This window comes from Lemur catta, chromosome 9 (genome assembly GCF_020740605.2).
Source record: "Lemur catta isolate mLemCat1 chromosome 9, mLemCat1.pri, whole genome shotgun sequence".
Classification (NCBI taxonomy): domain Eukaryota; kingdom Metazoa; phylum Chordata; class Mammalia; order Primates; family Lemuridae; genus Lemur; species Lemur catta.
Window position 1 is genome coordinate 4,293,575 of NC_059136.1, and position 15,576 is coordinate 4,309,150.

The following is a 15,576-nucleotide window of genomic DNA, read 5'->3' on the forward strand; positions in this document are numbered from 1 at the left end:
GATAACCTGTTAATATTGGTGACTCTTACTAGCTTATAAATTTCTTGAGGTCATGAACCACTTTTATTTCCCAAAATGACTATTTAGTTCATTATTCTGCCATTTAGTTTTATTTGGTTCATATTTACTAATTTTATTCATATTTATATTTACTGACAAAATAGTATTTCTTTGTAAATACAGAGACACAAACAAACCCTACACAAATCCTGTGTAATATCACTCCCAGAAGAAACCACTGCTAATATATTGGTATATATGCTTCAATGCTGCTTCTATTCACATGCACCTATCTATCCTTCTATCTATCTACTTTTAAAGCAAAATGGTATCATAACATATTGTTCATAATTTATTATTTAACCACCCTATTAGAAATACTGATCACTGTTAGTCTACCCAGCCTCCTACTGAAGGAAATATGCCCAGCCCATAGTTCTCTATTCTTAATTGGTTGTATCTTGTGATCACAACTAGTTGAACTAAAGGATCAGCATCTCATCCAAGGTCAGCTCACCTGTGGGTGGTCAGAGATGTACCCCTAGGTGGAAAGATGAGTTGAATCAGTCATATGCCACTCTATGGGTTATGGAATTGGGCAGCTGTGTCGATCTTCATTGGAGCTGATCGTGTAAGGATGCCATGACCTTCAATCAAGGGCATGGCAAGCCAAGCAGAAATAAGAGTTGTGAAGGAACAGAAAAAATTAGAACAGATGAAGCTGGTTGTCAAAAAGAGGAAGGTACAGCTGTTCTGTGGAGAAGCAGAGATGCCCAGAGGAATGGAACCATGCCTTCAAGTTCCCCTTAGTCCTGTTTTTTCTTGCTGCAGTTTCAGTCCTTATATACCTCTATAATAAATGCCTCCCTTCCAGCTGTTTTTCCTCTAGAGGTACAACAAGTGGGTCTCTGTTTCCCATAGCCAGTTACGCCTGATCAGAACCACAAATCATCACTGTTAATGGCTGTGTGTATAGGTGCCACCATTGTGTATAGGTGTCATCACTGATTTAAACACCTAGTGACAAATATTTAAGTAATTTCCAATTTGCACATTTAATAAAAACACAGCATCCTTATGATATATTCCAAGATGTGAATTTTCTTGGTTGAGGGTTAGATGTATAATGTCAAATTTGTCTTCAAAAAGATTATATCAATTTATAGCCTATTAGCAGTGCATGTGGGTGGTTGCTTTTTCACCCCTTTGCTAATAATATCAATTAAGAAGACAAAACAAAACATTGCTATTCTGATAGGCAAGAAGTGATAACTGGCATGTTATTATCTTATGTGTATTTCTCTGAATCTTGTGTTTATTGACCAGCAATGTGGGCTTTGTCATTAGACTTGGGTTTGAGTTTCAGCTCTGTTTCTTGCTGTGTGGGCTTCAGGTAACTCAGTTTTCCATTTTCTCAAGTGTAAAATGGATATAATAGTAGTCCTTATCTTGTAATTATTATTATGAGGATCAGATGAGAAAATAAATATGAAACACTTAGTGTAGTAAGGCCTCAGTGTATTTCAGTTATTATAGTTATGAAGAATGACAATAATGTGCTACTACAGATCAGATAAACCTAGGTAAGATATCTAAAACTCAATGAGATATTGCTTTAAAATCCTGTTAGGAGTGTATGGTCCTAAGAAAGAATGCAAGAATGCATTAAACTCATAACTTTATCATTAGAAAGAAAAGACATTTACACTTTGGATCCTCCCCATTACAAAGGGCTTTAGAATTAACATTAGAATATATACCCATACCTTAAAAGCCAGGGAATGTCAAATAAAATCAAGAGTTAAACTGAGTAAGACTTGCTGAATTTCTGAGTAGTCAGAGGATGAGGTAATTAGTTTTGAAGTCCATGAAATAATTTAAAAGGGGCACAAAATGAGAGTTGGCACAATGAGAAGAATGGCTCTGAAAGTCTGCAGCTCCAGGACTTATGCCTGGTAGAGACCTGATCAAAAGTAATCTCAGTTAACTAAATTGGTATCTGTCTTAGCAGCTCTGTGTCTTTCAACTCAGGGAAACTTTATAATTAAGTACAGAAAGCCTTAGTGGATGGAGTAAACTGTGGGATTAACATGTTGGGGTTAAAAAGAAGTATGTGCATATTTCACATCTTATGTACTTGCAATATTTAAGAAAATTTGGCCTATTAGAGTGACAGCCTTATAACTTTTATTTTAAATGTGTAAATTTAAATTAGTTTAAATTTCAATTAGTTTTAAACTTAGGTTTTTGAGTTGAAACCTTATTAAGTTTACATATGGAATTGGGCCATCTAAGAGAACTTTAGCTTCATTATATTTGTAAGTTTATTTGATTTATAAGGATTACTAAGCTTTGAAAAAGTTTTAGATTAGACAATTGAAGGAATTAAAAAGAAAATATTTAAAAAATTTTTATCATTATAAGTTTTTTAGAGACAAGGTCTTGCTCTGTTGCCCAGGCTGGAGTGCAGCCTCCAACTCCTGGGCTCAAGGGATACTCCTGCCTTAGCCTTCTGAGTAGCTGAAACAACAGTTGCATACCACCACGCTCAGCTAATTAAAAAAAATTTTTTTTAGACAAGGTCTCATGATGTTTCTCAGGCTGGTCTTGAACTCCTGGCCTCAAGCAATCCTCCCATCTCAGACATCCCGGTTGCTGGGTGACAAATCTAATATATTAAGTTTAGAGACATAATTTTAAATGTTTGTAGATGTTGAATTAAGTTAGTGAATGGGACAAAAAAAGCATTTGATATATGAAAAGTGAGTGGTAAAATGTGCTAGATTTATAAATAGAATCATAAAATCGGTTAGCTGAACTTAAAAGTTTAAGATAGAAATCACTTTTGAATTTGTAAGTTTCATAAATTAAACCCTTGGCCATTTTTCTGAGCGCTTTTTTTGCTCTAATAGGTTTTCAAGTATACTACTTTAATAGTTTGAAGGAAGAATGAATAAATTGAAAATGGCTGAAACAAAAAGCCTGGAGTCAGGCTGTGAAGGGGCTTTTTTGGCATGCTAAGGAACTTGGACCGCATCGTGAAGGGAGTAATAGGAAAAACACATAAAAAAGAGGAACGCAATTGCCTTTGCACTTTCCAAAGAACACCCTGGTGACTGTGAGGATCTGGTTGGCAGAAGGGAGACTAGAGGCGATGATAGTCTCAACAGTGTAATCACAGTGGGGACACAGACAAAGCTAGACACCTTAGAAATAACACAGACTAGATGTAGGGCATGAGGCAAGGATTGCCCGCGGTGTCCCGACTGGGAATTGAGTGCTACTACTCAGAGAGAACACAGCAGGAGCAGAGTCAGTACTTGACCCCTGGAATCTGAAGCGTTTGTGGGACACTCAGGTGAAAGTGTTTGTTAGACAGCTGAAAACTGAGGGGCTTCCAGGTAGTCGGGTCTGTAGATACATATTTAGGGGTTATCTCGGCAGTTACAGGCGAGCGTAAAGTTACTCAGAGTGGGCAAAGAAAAAACGGAAGAGGACTGAGGACAGAATTCCGCTGAATACCAATATTTTAAGGGCAGGCCACAGGTGCAAGGGGAACAGGTATCCCTAACATGGGCCAAGAGTCCTCTAAAAACAGAAGAACTTGCAAAGAACAATGTCAGGGAGTCTAAAGGTAGGAAGTTTGGAAAAACACACAGCTCAATACTTGGGGAGTTGAGCAGTTCTAACTTGGTGACGGATGCCAGGTTGCCACACTGTGCGGAGAGTGGGGTCCTTCGTGGCAGTTTGGGTCCTGCTTGCGTCCAACGAGAACACCCTGGACCACCTCAAAGGACTGCCCTCCTTGAGCCCTGGTGCGGTTAGCTCTGCCGGCGCGGGGAGGGAGGTGGCCCCCGACTTGGCTCTCAAGCCGCCGACACCCGCAGCCTTTCTGTCAGAGCGGCGGTCGGGGCGGTGGCCCGGGGGCGGTGCTGCAGGCGGGGGCCGACCTTCCCAGCGGAGCGCGAGCCTGATTGGACGGCGGGCCCCGCCTTTTTCCTGCCGCCCACTGGGAACAGAGGGAGGCCCGGGGCGGGGCCAGGGTGAGGGGCGGAGACGGGCGCGGCCTCGTGGTTGTGGCCCCGCCCGTTCTGCCCGCCCCGGGCGGGGCCGCGTGGGCGGGGCCGGCGGGGCGGGGCCTGGGCTCCGGCAGCCCGCGCACTTGGCAGGAGCTGCAGCTGCCGCCGCCCGCGCCTCCGAGGTCTCACCGCCTGCTCTGCAGAGACCCGGGCTCCGCCGCCATGTCCGTCGCGGACGAGGTTGACGGGCTGGGCGTGGTCCGGCCGCACTATGGCTGTGAGTGCGGGGCTCGCGGCGCGGGGGCTTCGGGGCCGGGCTCGCCGCCAACGAGGCGCGGTTTTCCCGGGGTTCGGGAGGCGGGTGGGGTAGGGCGGCTGCCGGCGGCGCGGACCCGGAAGAACCGGCCCGGCTGGGTGGCGGGCGGCGAGGTCCCCAGCCCGCGCCCCTTGGGTTCCGAGGCAGCGGAGGGGCCCGGGGAGGCCTCCCCGCCTGGGCCGCGCTGCGGCCGGAGCAGCCGCACCCGGCGCCTCCCGCCCAGCCCGGCCGAGATTGGGGAGCCGGCCTAGGGTGAGGTGGCAGAACGGTGCAGGGCGTGTCCCGGGCCGGAGACCGGGCTCCGCCGGCGGTGCTGGCCCGAGTGCTGCCTGCGAGGCAGACCAGGGTCTGGACCTGCCCGGCCCGAGGCTAGCTGAGAGGTGCGATCCTGGGCGAGTCACTTGAGCTTTCCCCAGCTTAGTTCCCTCGTCAGGATTTCAAAAGTAAAATTAAAAAGAAAAATCCTCTGACTTCCTCATTTTCTGTGGACGTCCTGGGACATCATTAAACTGCGGGAGGGACTGACCTTTGGGGTTTTGAGGTTTTCAATTTTATATTCTGGGAATAAAGTTCTTTTTTAAAGGATAATTTCACTCATCTACAGTTATATGTGAGGAATTATTGTGCCACGTTTGTGAAATTAGAGATGAGTAAGACCAGGCCCTGCCTTCAAAGAACTTTTTAATCAGAGACAGACAGGTGTACAAGGTAATGATAATGAAGTGCAATAAAGATAAAAGCTCGCGTGAGCTAACTGGCTGTACAGAGGAACGTGGGTAAGGAGCAGGGGCTCGGGCCAGGCAGTATGAACCCTGGAGGTGGCATTTGGACAGTGTTGAAGGATGCTGTGTAGAGAGGTTTGACAGGGCAGGGTGGAGCAAGAGACGGGACTTGAAGAGGGAAGAGCACGAACCAGGTATTGAGTAGAGGGGCGCTGTGAGTGGTGGGAGGAAGGGCTGGGAGAAGAGTTTCCAAGAGTAGCTGGGCCCAGCCTGGGCCTTCCCAAGGAGTTAGAAATTTATTCCACACCCTGGGTGCCCGAGAAGGAGGCACACTGCTTCAAGGGTAAGCTCAAGCTTTGGACACAGACTTTCTGGGTTTGAATCCAGGCCCTGCCCCTTGGCTGTGGAGCTGAGCTCACCCAGCTTCAATTTCCTCGTCTGTAAAATAGGAGTGCTAATCAGAGGATTGTTGTGGGTTTCAATGAGAGAATACATGTAAAATGCTTGGTATAATTACCGCCACTTAATTCTCAATAACTGCTGGCTTTGGTTATTAACAAAAGAGGGGAACAACATGGTCATATCTGTATTTGGAAGGAGTTCTGGCAGATAGACAAGGACAAATTTGGGCCCAGATCTTAAGTCAGTGTTTTCAAGGTTACACTAAAACTTGGCACATGTTTATATTATCATACATTTAAAAAATTTTTTCTTCTTTATCGTACATTTTTAAAAAGCGGCAAGATGAGTTTAGTTGAAACCGCGTAGTTCTTTTTTTAGGAAGGTCATTGTAGTACACCTGGCTGTCCACACATCCACAGGTTACCCTGACCTTCTAGGTGACTGGCAGGAATTTGATGCTGTGGCATTCTTTTATCACTCAGGAAGGTTACAGGTCCTGGTGTTTACGTTCTTTCTCTAATGTTTTAGCTGTCCTGGATAACGAGAGACTTACTGCAGAGGAGATGGATGAAAGGAGACGCCAGAATGTGGCTTATGAGTACCTTTGCCATTTGGAAGAAGCAAAGAGGTAAAGATTGGCTGGGGAGAAGATTGGGAGAAGGGGACTAGTATGATGTGCACAGATAAAGATTTCTTTGTGTGTGTTGTAGATGTAACTGTGGGAGGCTGGTAGTTGAGGGAATTGTATAGGTAGGGTGTTTATTCATGGGAGGAAGTACCCTTAATGGCAGTTTATCATGAAACACTGTCATGGGCATTTAAGTGGACTGAAAGATTTCCAGATTTGTGCTGTTCAGTCTTAAGCTTATGGTGCATGTTTTGGGCACTACCAACTGAAGGGAAGAAATAGCATTTTTAGGGTTTGAAGTTCTTGGCTTTAATGTTTTACTGATTCTTCACTGGTTTTGATTTACGTATGAATTGAGTCCCTTCTTTGCATGATTTATGGAGTGGGTACTTGCTCTGGGAGGCTTGAAAGTATAGTGCTGTGGGTATAGGTCTACCCATTTGGCGATATTCAAAGGCAGCATCCTCTGCATGCTTTGTACCTGAACCTAAAGCTACTCTTTTCCTTTTTCAGATGCCACAAGACCTTGTGGTCTTAATTTTAGAGTGTCAGTTTGTTACCAGTAATTCATTTCTTTTGTTCCGGTGCTTGTGTTCCTTCACAAGGCCTCAGGGTGGATAGATGTAATTATGGGTCTTGTATTTTCTAAGTGAGCTTGGGAAAGGGCAAGTAAGTGATAATCGTAATCAGAGTTCAATGAAAATCAAGGATGTTTCAAATGGTGCTAATAAACAAGAGTGTGTGTTTGTTTGTTTGTTTGTTTGTTTTTTAATTCTGAAAATCTTAAAACACTACAGGAAAGTCCGGAGAACAATACAACAAACCTCCTTATATCCCAGAGCTAACAAGTGTTATCCTTCTGATATTTCTCTTTCCTCTAAATAAACAAACAAACAAACTAACTAACTTAGCTGAATTTGGAGTCTCCTTTGTACCCCTCCCCAGTCCCATTCTTTTTCCTTCCTGTGGGGCAGCCACTAACCTGCACTTTGTGTGCCCGCTCCCTTTTTGAGCTTAAAGCTCTTCCTGGAAAATGGCTGGGGTTTTAGTGATGGTTTAGGTGAGGAGGATGGTAACTCTCATCTTTCTAAGTGGAAGCAAGAGGTGAATAGGTCATTAGAAAATGGAGCATTTTCTCATATGAAATGTATATAAAGGAAGAAAAATATTAAGTCCTCTGCCACTTAAATTGCAGACTTCTGGTTTTGGAAGGTCAAAGAATTTGAAAGCTGCAGCTGGTCTGAGATCATTTTGTGCTCTGTGGAGCCTTGGTGATTCTTTGGAGGTGACCTGAGGAGGACAGGGAAGAGCTTCCATACACCTTCCTTCCTCCATCCAAGCAGTTCTGCCTTCTTTTTAATATTGGATTTCCACAGTAAAATTCCCTTTTTACAGATGGCATCTTGGCTAACAGCCCCTCTGCCTGCTGTTAATCTAGTTGAACCATCTCATTCAATGAGGAAACCGAGGCCTGAGTTTTCTTGGTCTACTGTAGTTTTATTTATCGAACAATAGTTTCCATCATTTTATACAGTGGTTCTTAACCAGTTGTGTGCATTAGAATCATCTGGGGGAGCTTTAAAAAAAATGTAGCTGCCCGGGCCTTACTACAGAGATTCTGGTTCAATAGGCCTGGGCTGGAGGATCTATACACAGTAGTCCCTCTGTATCTTCGGGAGATTGGTTCCAGGATGCTCAAGTCCCTTTATATGTAAAATGGCATAGTACTTGCGTATAACCTATACACGTGGTATACTTTAAATCATCTCTGTATTACTTATAATGCTTGGTACAATGTGAATGCTATGTAAATAGTGGTTGTATGATATTGTTTTTTACTTGTATTGTTTTATTATTATTTTTTATTGGCTCCCCCTCACCCCCCGAATGTTTTTGATCTCCAGCTGGCTGACTGTGGATGTGGAACTCATGGCTCTGGTGGGCCCACTGTATTTTCAGTGCCTCTAGTGATTCTGATGGTTCTCCCTGCCGGTTGAGAAACAGGATTTAAAACATTTTTGGAATTCTGCCTTATGCCGGGCTATGACAGCCTGAAGAGCATGACGCTCTCCATCTCATTTCCTTCCTCAAGTGCTGCTAGCGAGGCGTCTCACTTGTATCTGCTCCGGAGCATGTTCTTTTCTGTCAGGTGTTTTTTCCTGTAGAAAGGTAGCCCATTTTCTTTAAAACCCACTCAAGGGGTCATGATCCTCTGGGGTGTTTTTTATTTATTTAATTTTATTTTTTCTGAGACAGGGTCTTACTCTGTTGCCGGGCTGGAGTGCAATGGTACCGTCATAGCTCACTGCGACCTCAAGCTCCTGGGCTCAAGTGATCAGTGTCAGCCTCCCAAGTTGCTGGGGCTGTAGGCGGGGGCCACCAGGTTCAGCTAACTTTTCTGCTTTTTTTGTAGAGATGGGGTCTCAAACTCCTGGCCTCGAACAATTTTGCCTCAGCCTCCCAAAGTGCTAGGATTCCAGATGTGAGCCACCATGCCTGGCATTGGGGTGTTTTTCAGTTGGGTGCTTTTGCATACTTAGGAAGTGACTAAGGAAGTGGAGAAATTTGTGATAATTTTTATTTTTTATGCTTTGGGTCGTAAGGGAGAGCATAATAGTGGCTTATTATGCTGGCACAGTCTGCCTGTTGGCCTGGCATCATGGAAATGTGCCTGGTTTATTTTATGGAGGCAATCTTATAAAATCTGGTTGCAGTGTTTTGTTTTTTTATTTAAAGCTTTGATTAGAAAATCAACTTGGAAGCACCTATTTAGATTTTATAGCTAGAGAGGACTAAGAAAAGAAGTCTGGGAATGTTATGGCAAGAAAAGAGGACTAGGATCCCTGTTAGCCACCTAATGTTGCTGCTGCCACCCCTAAAAAGTGTTCTGGGTACACCACAGACAGAGCACGTGCTCTTCGTTATTAGCTAGGGCTTCTGCTCCCAGTCCTTTCTCCTGCCCTGGTAAGCTGGCCTGTGTCTTATGTGCTCTTAGAGTTCCTCTTTACCCCTTAGCACTAGGCCCAGTTTGCCTTTCTGGTTTGGCCCCATCCTGTTTTCTTCATAACCTCCCAAGTTGGAGGAGCCCCAATGTCTGGGATTTACGGCGTCTCCAAGGCCAGGAATAAAGATCAGAGAGATCCAAGGGAGAAAAGGTTCCCCTCTTCAGTTCTATTTATAATACCTCTACTCCTCCCACTAAAAGCTCCACCTTTCAGTACAGTGGCCCCATTGTATATCTTGGGCACTCCGTTTTCTCCCGTACCTGTAACAGCTCTTTCTCCAGGAAAGAGAGGAGAGTGTGTAGAGACAGTGAATGTGAATGTGTGGAGACACTGAGTGCAAGTAAGAGTGTGTGTGTAGAGAGATGAGAGTGTGTTGTGAATGTGGGTTTGTGTTTCTTCAGAAGGTTAAGTGGGAAAAGGTAAGGGTGATTCATAAAAGTATGTATGGGGAGTGATTGGGAAATAGAAAATATAGAGATTTCTGCTTGTCTTTGTTTGGAAAGTAGCTTCAATATTGAAGTTAAGCTATGGTACTAATGAATTATCACCTAAGGATTCAAGGCTTTTTGCTAAGGGCTGCACAGTAGATCGAGGACTTTATAAAGGGAGACATCTTAAATTACTATTTATGCTTAAATGTAAGTTTATTTTTATCCTTTTGCCTGTTCAGATTGGGCTTTGCATTTGTTTTGGTTAAGAAGTAGTTGTATAGGAGAGATACATCTTCATTCAATTGAAAGAGGTAAATTTAATATTTAAATATGTGAGATAGGGTAAGTGTTCAGGTCTTGGACAGGAGGAAGTAATAGATCAGAAGAAAGTTAGGTGAGAAGAACCAAGAAGAGAACATGCCAGGCAGGGTAGAATAGGGAAGTCTGTCTGTGAGGAGAAAGTATGAATAGTACTGGAAATGGAAGAAAATTCAGTTAGGTTAAAGGTCACATGCTGGGTGTGGTGGTTCATACCTGTAATCCTAGCACTTTGGGAGGCCGGAGCAGGAGGATTGCTTGAGCCCAAGAGTTTGAGACCAGCCTGAGCAAGAGCGAGACCCCGACTCTACAAAAAAAAAAAAAAAAAATAGAAAAATTAGCCGGGGCTGGTGGCGTGCACTTGTAGTCTCAGCTACTGGGAGGCTGAGGCAGGAGGATCACTTGAGCCCAGGAGTTTGAGATTGCTGTGAGCTATGAAGACGCCACTGTACTCCTACCCTGTCTCAAAAAAAAGTCACAGGAAGAAGGTTAATTCCAGCACTCTCTGAGTTTGTCGATACTATTCCTTCTTTCAGAGACTTCCTGCTATGCATTTTCAAGTCTGTCTTGGGCCACCTTTTTTCCTGATGAGTGCCCATACCACAGTTCAAGGGGTAGGGTACACACTCCTTGTAGAAGAGAAAATAAGGGCTGTGGCTGGTTGGAAATTGTTAGAAACTCCACGCTTAGCACTAAATAGAAGCACTTTACCCTTCTGTAATTTAGGGGAATTGAAAAAGTATCTTGGAAAGAAATTGGCTCTTGAGAACAAAGTCTTTTGTGCATGTCTTTATTGTTGGCATAGAACATTTTCTGGGATGGGCTCTTCAGACCTCTCCCTCTAAATGTTACCAGAATTCCAAGAACATGTGGATATATCCAGGCTGGTACATTGTGATCATGAAAACAGATGTTAAGACATTTAAGAGGGAAGAAAACAAAATGGATAGGTGAGGTGACTAGGGAGAATAAATAGCATGCCCACCAGCTTCTAGACTTCTCATAGAGAGGAGCATCACTTAAAGGTTGAAGGAGATCATTTTTAGGAGGTTGACCCAAACTCTCCTTTTACAGATGAGAAAACTAGTTTAATCACCTCATGTGACCCAGTGTGATTAGGGCCTGTAGCATGAAGCTACTTAAAGGCACATTGGGACTCGGAGCTGGATGTATTCGTGTATTCGTAATTATCAAGGGATGTATGGGATATGATTTATTCTTAATTCTTAAAATGGTGACATAGAAATCTCCACTGTCTTTTCTGAAACTTAATTTAGTGCAACTGGCTTGGACAGATTCTACCATGAGAAGTGGGTTACGACTGGGCGCGGTGGCTCACGCCTGTAATCCCAGCACTCTGGGAGGCCAAGGCGGGCGGATCATTTGAGCTCAGGAGTTTGAGACCAGCCTGAGCAAGAGCGAGACCCCGTCTCTACTAAAAATAGAAAGAAATGATTTGGACAGCTAAAAATATATATAGAAAAAATTAGCTGGGCATGGTGGCTCATACCTGTAGTCCCAGCTACTCGGGAGGCTGAGGCAGGAGGATCGCTTAAGCCCAGGAGTTTGAGGTTGCTGTGAGCTAGGCTGACGCCACGGCACTCCCTCTAGCCCAGGCAACAGAGTGAGACTCTGTGTCAAAAAAAAAAAAAAAGAAGTGGGTTATGTTTAAAAGTGTATTTGTTAAAGTGATTGAAACTAAGTGCTTTGTCACATAGTAACAATGTTGCAAATGGGAGTATTAGTTCTCAGTGTGGCTGCCAAGAGCTTTTTACCTTACTGTGTAGCTGAAAGACTTAGCAAAATTTACAATTAGGAAATATGGAGAGTAGTCTGGTGTGTATTAGGCAGTCAGCTAGTTAGTACTCGTCATTATTACTGAGAAAAGTCATACGACTCTATGCTGTCATAATACTTATAATTAAGTAAAACCAAAATTCAAAAAGTTCGAATAGAATATCTTTGAAAATCTTGAATGTTGAGATATCTTGGTGAAATGAAAAGAATGAAACTTTCAGTTTTGGCAGGTGTGAGTTCTGGTTCTGGTTTTGCAAGTTGTTTAGCTTCAGGAAGTGAGCCTAAACTTGTACTTTGCAGAATGGGAATGCTACACATCGGCACAGTAAAATACCGCAGGCACTCAATAAATGTATTTATCCCGCTGCTTGGGCAAAAGCAGATTTAATATGAAGATGAGGCATTAATACTACTTTTTTGGGAAATTTTCTGGGTACTTTCTAGGTCCTAAAGATTGGTAGCAGAGGATAGGGGCAGAGGGTGTGAAAAGACTTTTCCTTTTTGTTCAATTCTGTACTATATATTTAAAATGTTTTTTACAATGATAATGAAGTTTATAATAAAAAGGGAAGGGATTAAGTAAAAGAGAAGACTGCAAGTACTTAATTTTTAGATAGTTGTAATCACAAATTCAGATTTAAATTGCTATACAGATGCTCCTGGATTTATGATGGGGTCACATCCTGATAAACCCATCATAAGTTAAAAAATATCGTTGTCGAAAATATACTTAATACAGCTAGCCTACTGAACATCATAGCTTAGTCTAGCCTGCCTCAAATGTGCTCAGATCACTGACAGCAGCTTATAATTGGGCAAAATCATCTAACACAAAGCCCATTTTATAACAATATGTTGACTATCTCGTATAATTTATTGAATACTGCACTGAAAGTGAAAAACAGAATGGTTGGGTACTCAAAGTGTGGTTTCTGCTGAATGCTGTTGCCTTCCTGCTATCATAAGACAGTACGGACGTCTCTGACTTAATTACTGTTTTCAGTTGCTATCTAATGTTCATAATTTATTTAGGTTTATTACAGTTTTAAGTTATATTGCTTTAATTGCTGGAGAGGTTAAACATTTTCCTTCATATTTGTTTACCAATTTTATTTTCTAACACAAATTTTCTGTTGATGTCATTTGTCTACCTTCTGGGTTCATGATAACTTTCATGAGCTCTCATATTAATATATGGACGTTGGCCTTCTGTCATATTGTTACAAACATTTTTCCTTGATTTTCCATTTTATTTGGTTTTTCATTGTACTTTTAAATTTTATGGAGTTTAAATGTTTATCTTTCTGTTTGTAATTTATTCTATCAATTCACAACATAGATAGTTTAATTTCTCTAAAACCTTGCTAAAATTTGCCATTTTATAGTCTGGTTTTCTATGATTTAATTTTTTTTGAAGTCTTTAAATCTTATATTGTCTCTAAGTTATTCCAATATCACTTTAAAATCGTCCTTTTTTTTTTTTACTACTAGCAATTGATGTCTACTTTGTCAAATATTAAATTATATGTAGTTCTGGATTTTTTATTCTATCTATGACTTCATTTGCTTGTACTTCTTATTATTGAGAATCAACATCTGAAGCTAGCTTAATTTTAGCTTGATGACAAGTAACTTGATTTTTCCCCCTACTTCTTTTGTGATTTGAAACTTGTAGGATTCTTGTTCCTTGAAATATAAACATTTCTCTAAGTTACATGTTAGGGTTGATAATAGTGGCTTATCAGTTTTGCCTATAATGTAGAGACTCTTCTTGACTTGTAATATCTTTTTTAAATGTAATTTGTATATCTATTTTGTTCTATTTCAGCCGTGGAAATTGTTTTACCTTTAATAATTGATTCTAATTCATTAGTTCAGTCTTAGATGTGCATAGTCTGTTCTTCATTTGTATGTTTATGTTAAAGCAGCATACTAGATATGTGTTTCACATATATCTTTTGTTTCACTGACTTGATTTTCTACAGTCTTGATTTTTTTCCTTGGTTCTGTTAATGGTAGTTGCTTTGTTCTATAGTACTTTTCATTTTTGACTAAGTCCTCTTCCCTCTCCACTCTTGTTAATAGATTAAATGGTCTCTGTTTAGTTCGTGAAGAATAGTGTGGCACGTGTAAGATGCTTTCAAGGTGGAAAAGAGAAGTGGGAGCCAAGAGAGTTGGGTTACCTACTTTTCCAGTTTCCCTTATAATCAGGAGGTGTTGAGCTATGTGTGACCAAGGGAAACCAATGCTAATTGGCCAGTTGAATCTGTGGATTGTCCACCAGTCAAGGTTGGGAAAAAAGTCTGACTGGGTTAAGTGGCCCATTAGTTTGAACTAATTTGGCATATATTTCTTCTGGTTTTATGGGTTAGAGCAGTAATTGTATTTATGTGTTTTAATGCCTCTAATGACAACATAGTAAAAATATGTTTGAGGATCCAATTTGGCGTATTGTAAGAATTTCATTCTCTGGCTTTGCATGGTGACCTGTCTCTGATTTCTGTATTATTGCTTCTGCTTCATAGCATAGCAGTTTGGGAATACTGGTTGGTAGTGGGATCTGTTTTGAACATTTTTAGGCCATGTAGTATTTGGTGGACTCTTAGTTGTTTCCAATTGGGGTTGCTAAATAAACCCTTTGACAAGAAGTATTTGTGTAAGAAAGTGCTGGTAGGCAAAGCAAGACCATCCGGAAGTGATTCATATTACCGGGGCTGTTTGTTTAATTCACAGCTTGGTTGCCTAGAGACCATATCTTGAGCTAGCTTGTGAAGTGCCTGTTGAACTCTGAGGGCTGAGGCCTACCTGATCAAATCAGGACACTGCTGCTTGATTTTTTCCCCCTCTGCTGGAACCCTCCAAGTAAGATGATTGATCCCCGTGGTTTGACAGTATGTGAGTTAAATTTTAAGCATATAAGTGGAAGATCTGGTTAATTATTTCAAAGAGCAAGAGTTCACTTGTATAAGTTCAAATGTTGTATTTAAAAAAAAATTATAATTGTGTTGGGAAGAATTAGGTGTTTATATAAGGCATTTTATTATGGAAACTTCCATACTTCACCTTTAAGACAGCTAAAAGGAAGCCAAAAAAAATCTCCCAAAACAAAACCCCAAAACCTGCAATTTGCGAGGCCATCGAGATCTAAAACACTTCTTTCTGTCCCAAAGTCAGTGTCCTCCTGTTACTTCTCCCCCTTCCTCATTGTCGCCGTCATTACCATTTATCAAGTACTTAACTTTGTGCTAGGTACTGTGCTAAGCACGTTATATACTTTATCTAATTAGCTATTCTTGAAGCCCCATGAAGTACTTATTATCTACATTGAACAGATAAGAAAACTAAGCTCAGAGAGGTTAACTCGCTCATCCAGTAAGTGGTTGATCCGGATTTCAGGTTTGGCAAAGACTGCAAAGCCCTTGCTCTTAACTACCATGTTAGGCTGCTGCTACAGTACTACTTCTATGTCTAAAAATAATGACAACAATAGTAACTACCATTAATTAAGCAGAATGATGATAAGATTTACATACAACATTACTGTGAGATAGGCTTTTTTTTTTTTTATTTTAAAGAAGGAAAAAATGAGTTAGTATCACTTGTCCCAAGGTCATATAATTATCTGTGGAGTTCAAGCTCAGGTTTGTGTGACACCGGTGTTAGTGCTCTTAACCTTTTTAGACACCGAAGGGGTAACATTTAAGTCTGGCATCAAGTTAACTGGTGCCCAGAGGCAGAGACGTTATTAATTTGCCCAGCTGTCAAGTGGCTGCGGGAATTAGAGCTGTTCTTGCCTCTTACTGCAGAGTCTCTTCCGCCTGCAGCTCTGACTTTATGAGGGCAAGTCTCTAATTTGTCCTGTGTATTTTTGCGTCTAACTAGATTGTTGGACTTTGCCCGATGGCTTTTCTCCTTCATAACCTGATATCTCCTTTGGA

General features: G+C 41.7%; 1 protein-coding gene across 1 annotated transcript in view; it reads left to right on the forward strand.

Moving 5' to 3' along the window:
- The first annotated feature begins 4,131 nt into the window (after positions 1 to 4,131).
- The window catches only part of IQGAP1 (IQ motif containing GTPase activating protein 1), a 95,441-nt gene continuing 83,996 nt past the window's right edge, over positions 4,132 to 15,576 (forward strand). The window contains exons 1-2 of the mRNA XM_045561649.1: positions 4,132 to 4,296; positions 5,988 to 6,087. Of these exons, the coding sequence (XP_045417605.1) occupies positions 4,242 to 4,296; positions 5,988 to 6,087 (155 nt within the window). The 5' untranslated portion in view covers positions 4,132 to 4,241. The remainder of the gene's footprint in view (positions 4,297 to 5,987; positions 6,088 to 15,576) is intronic.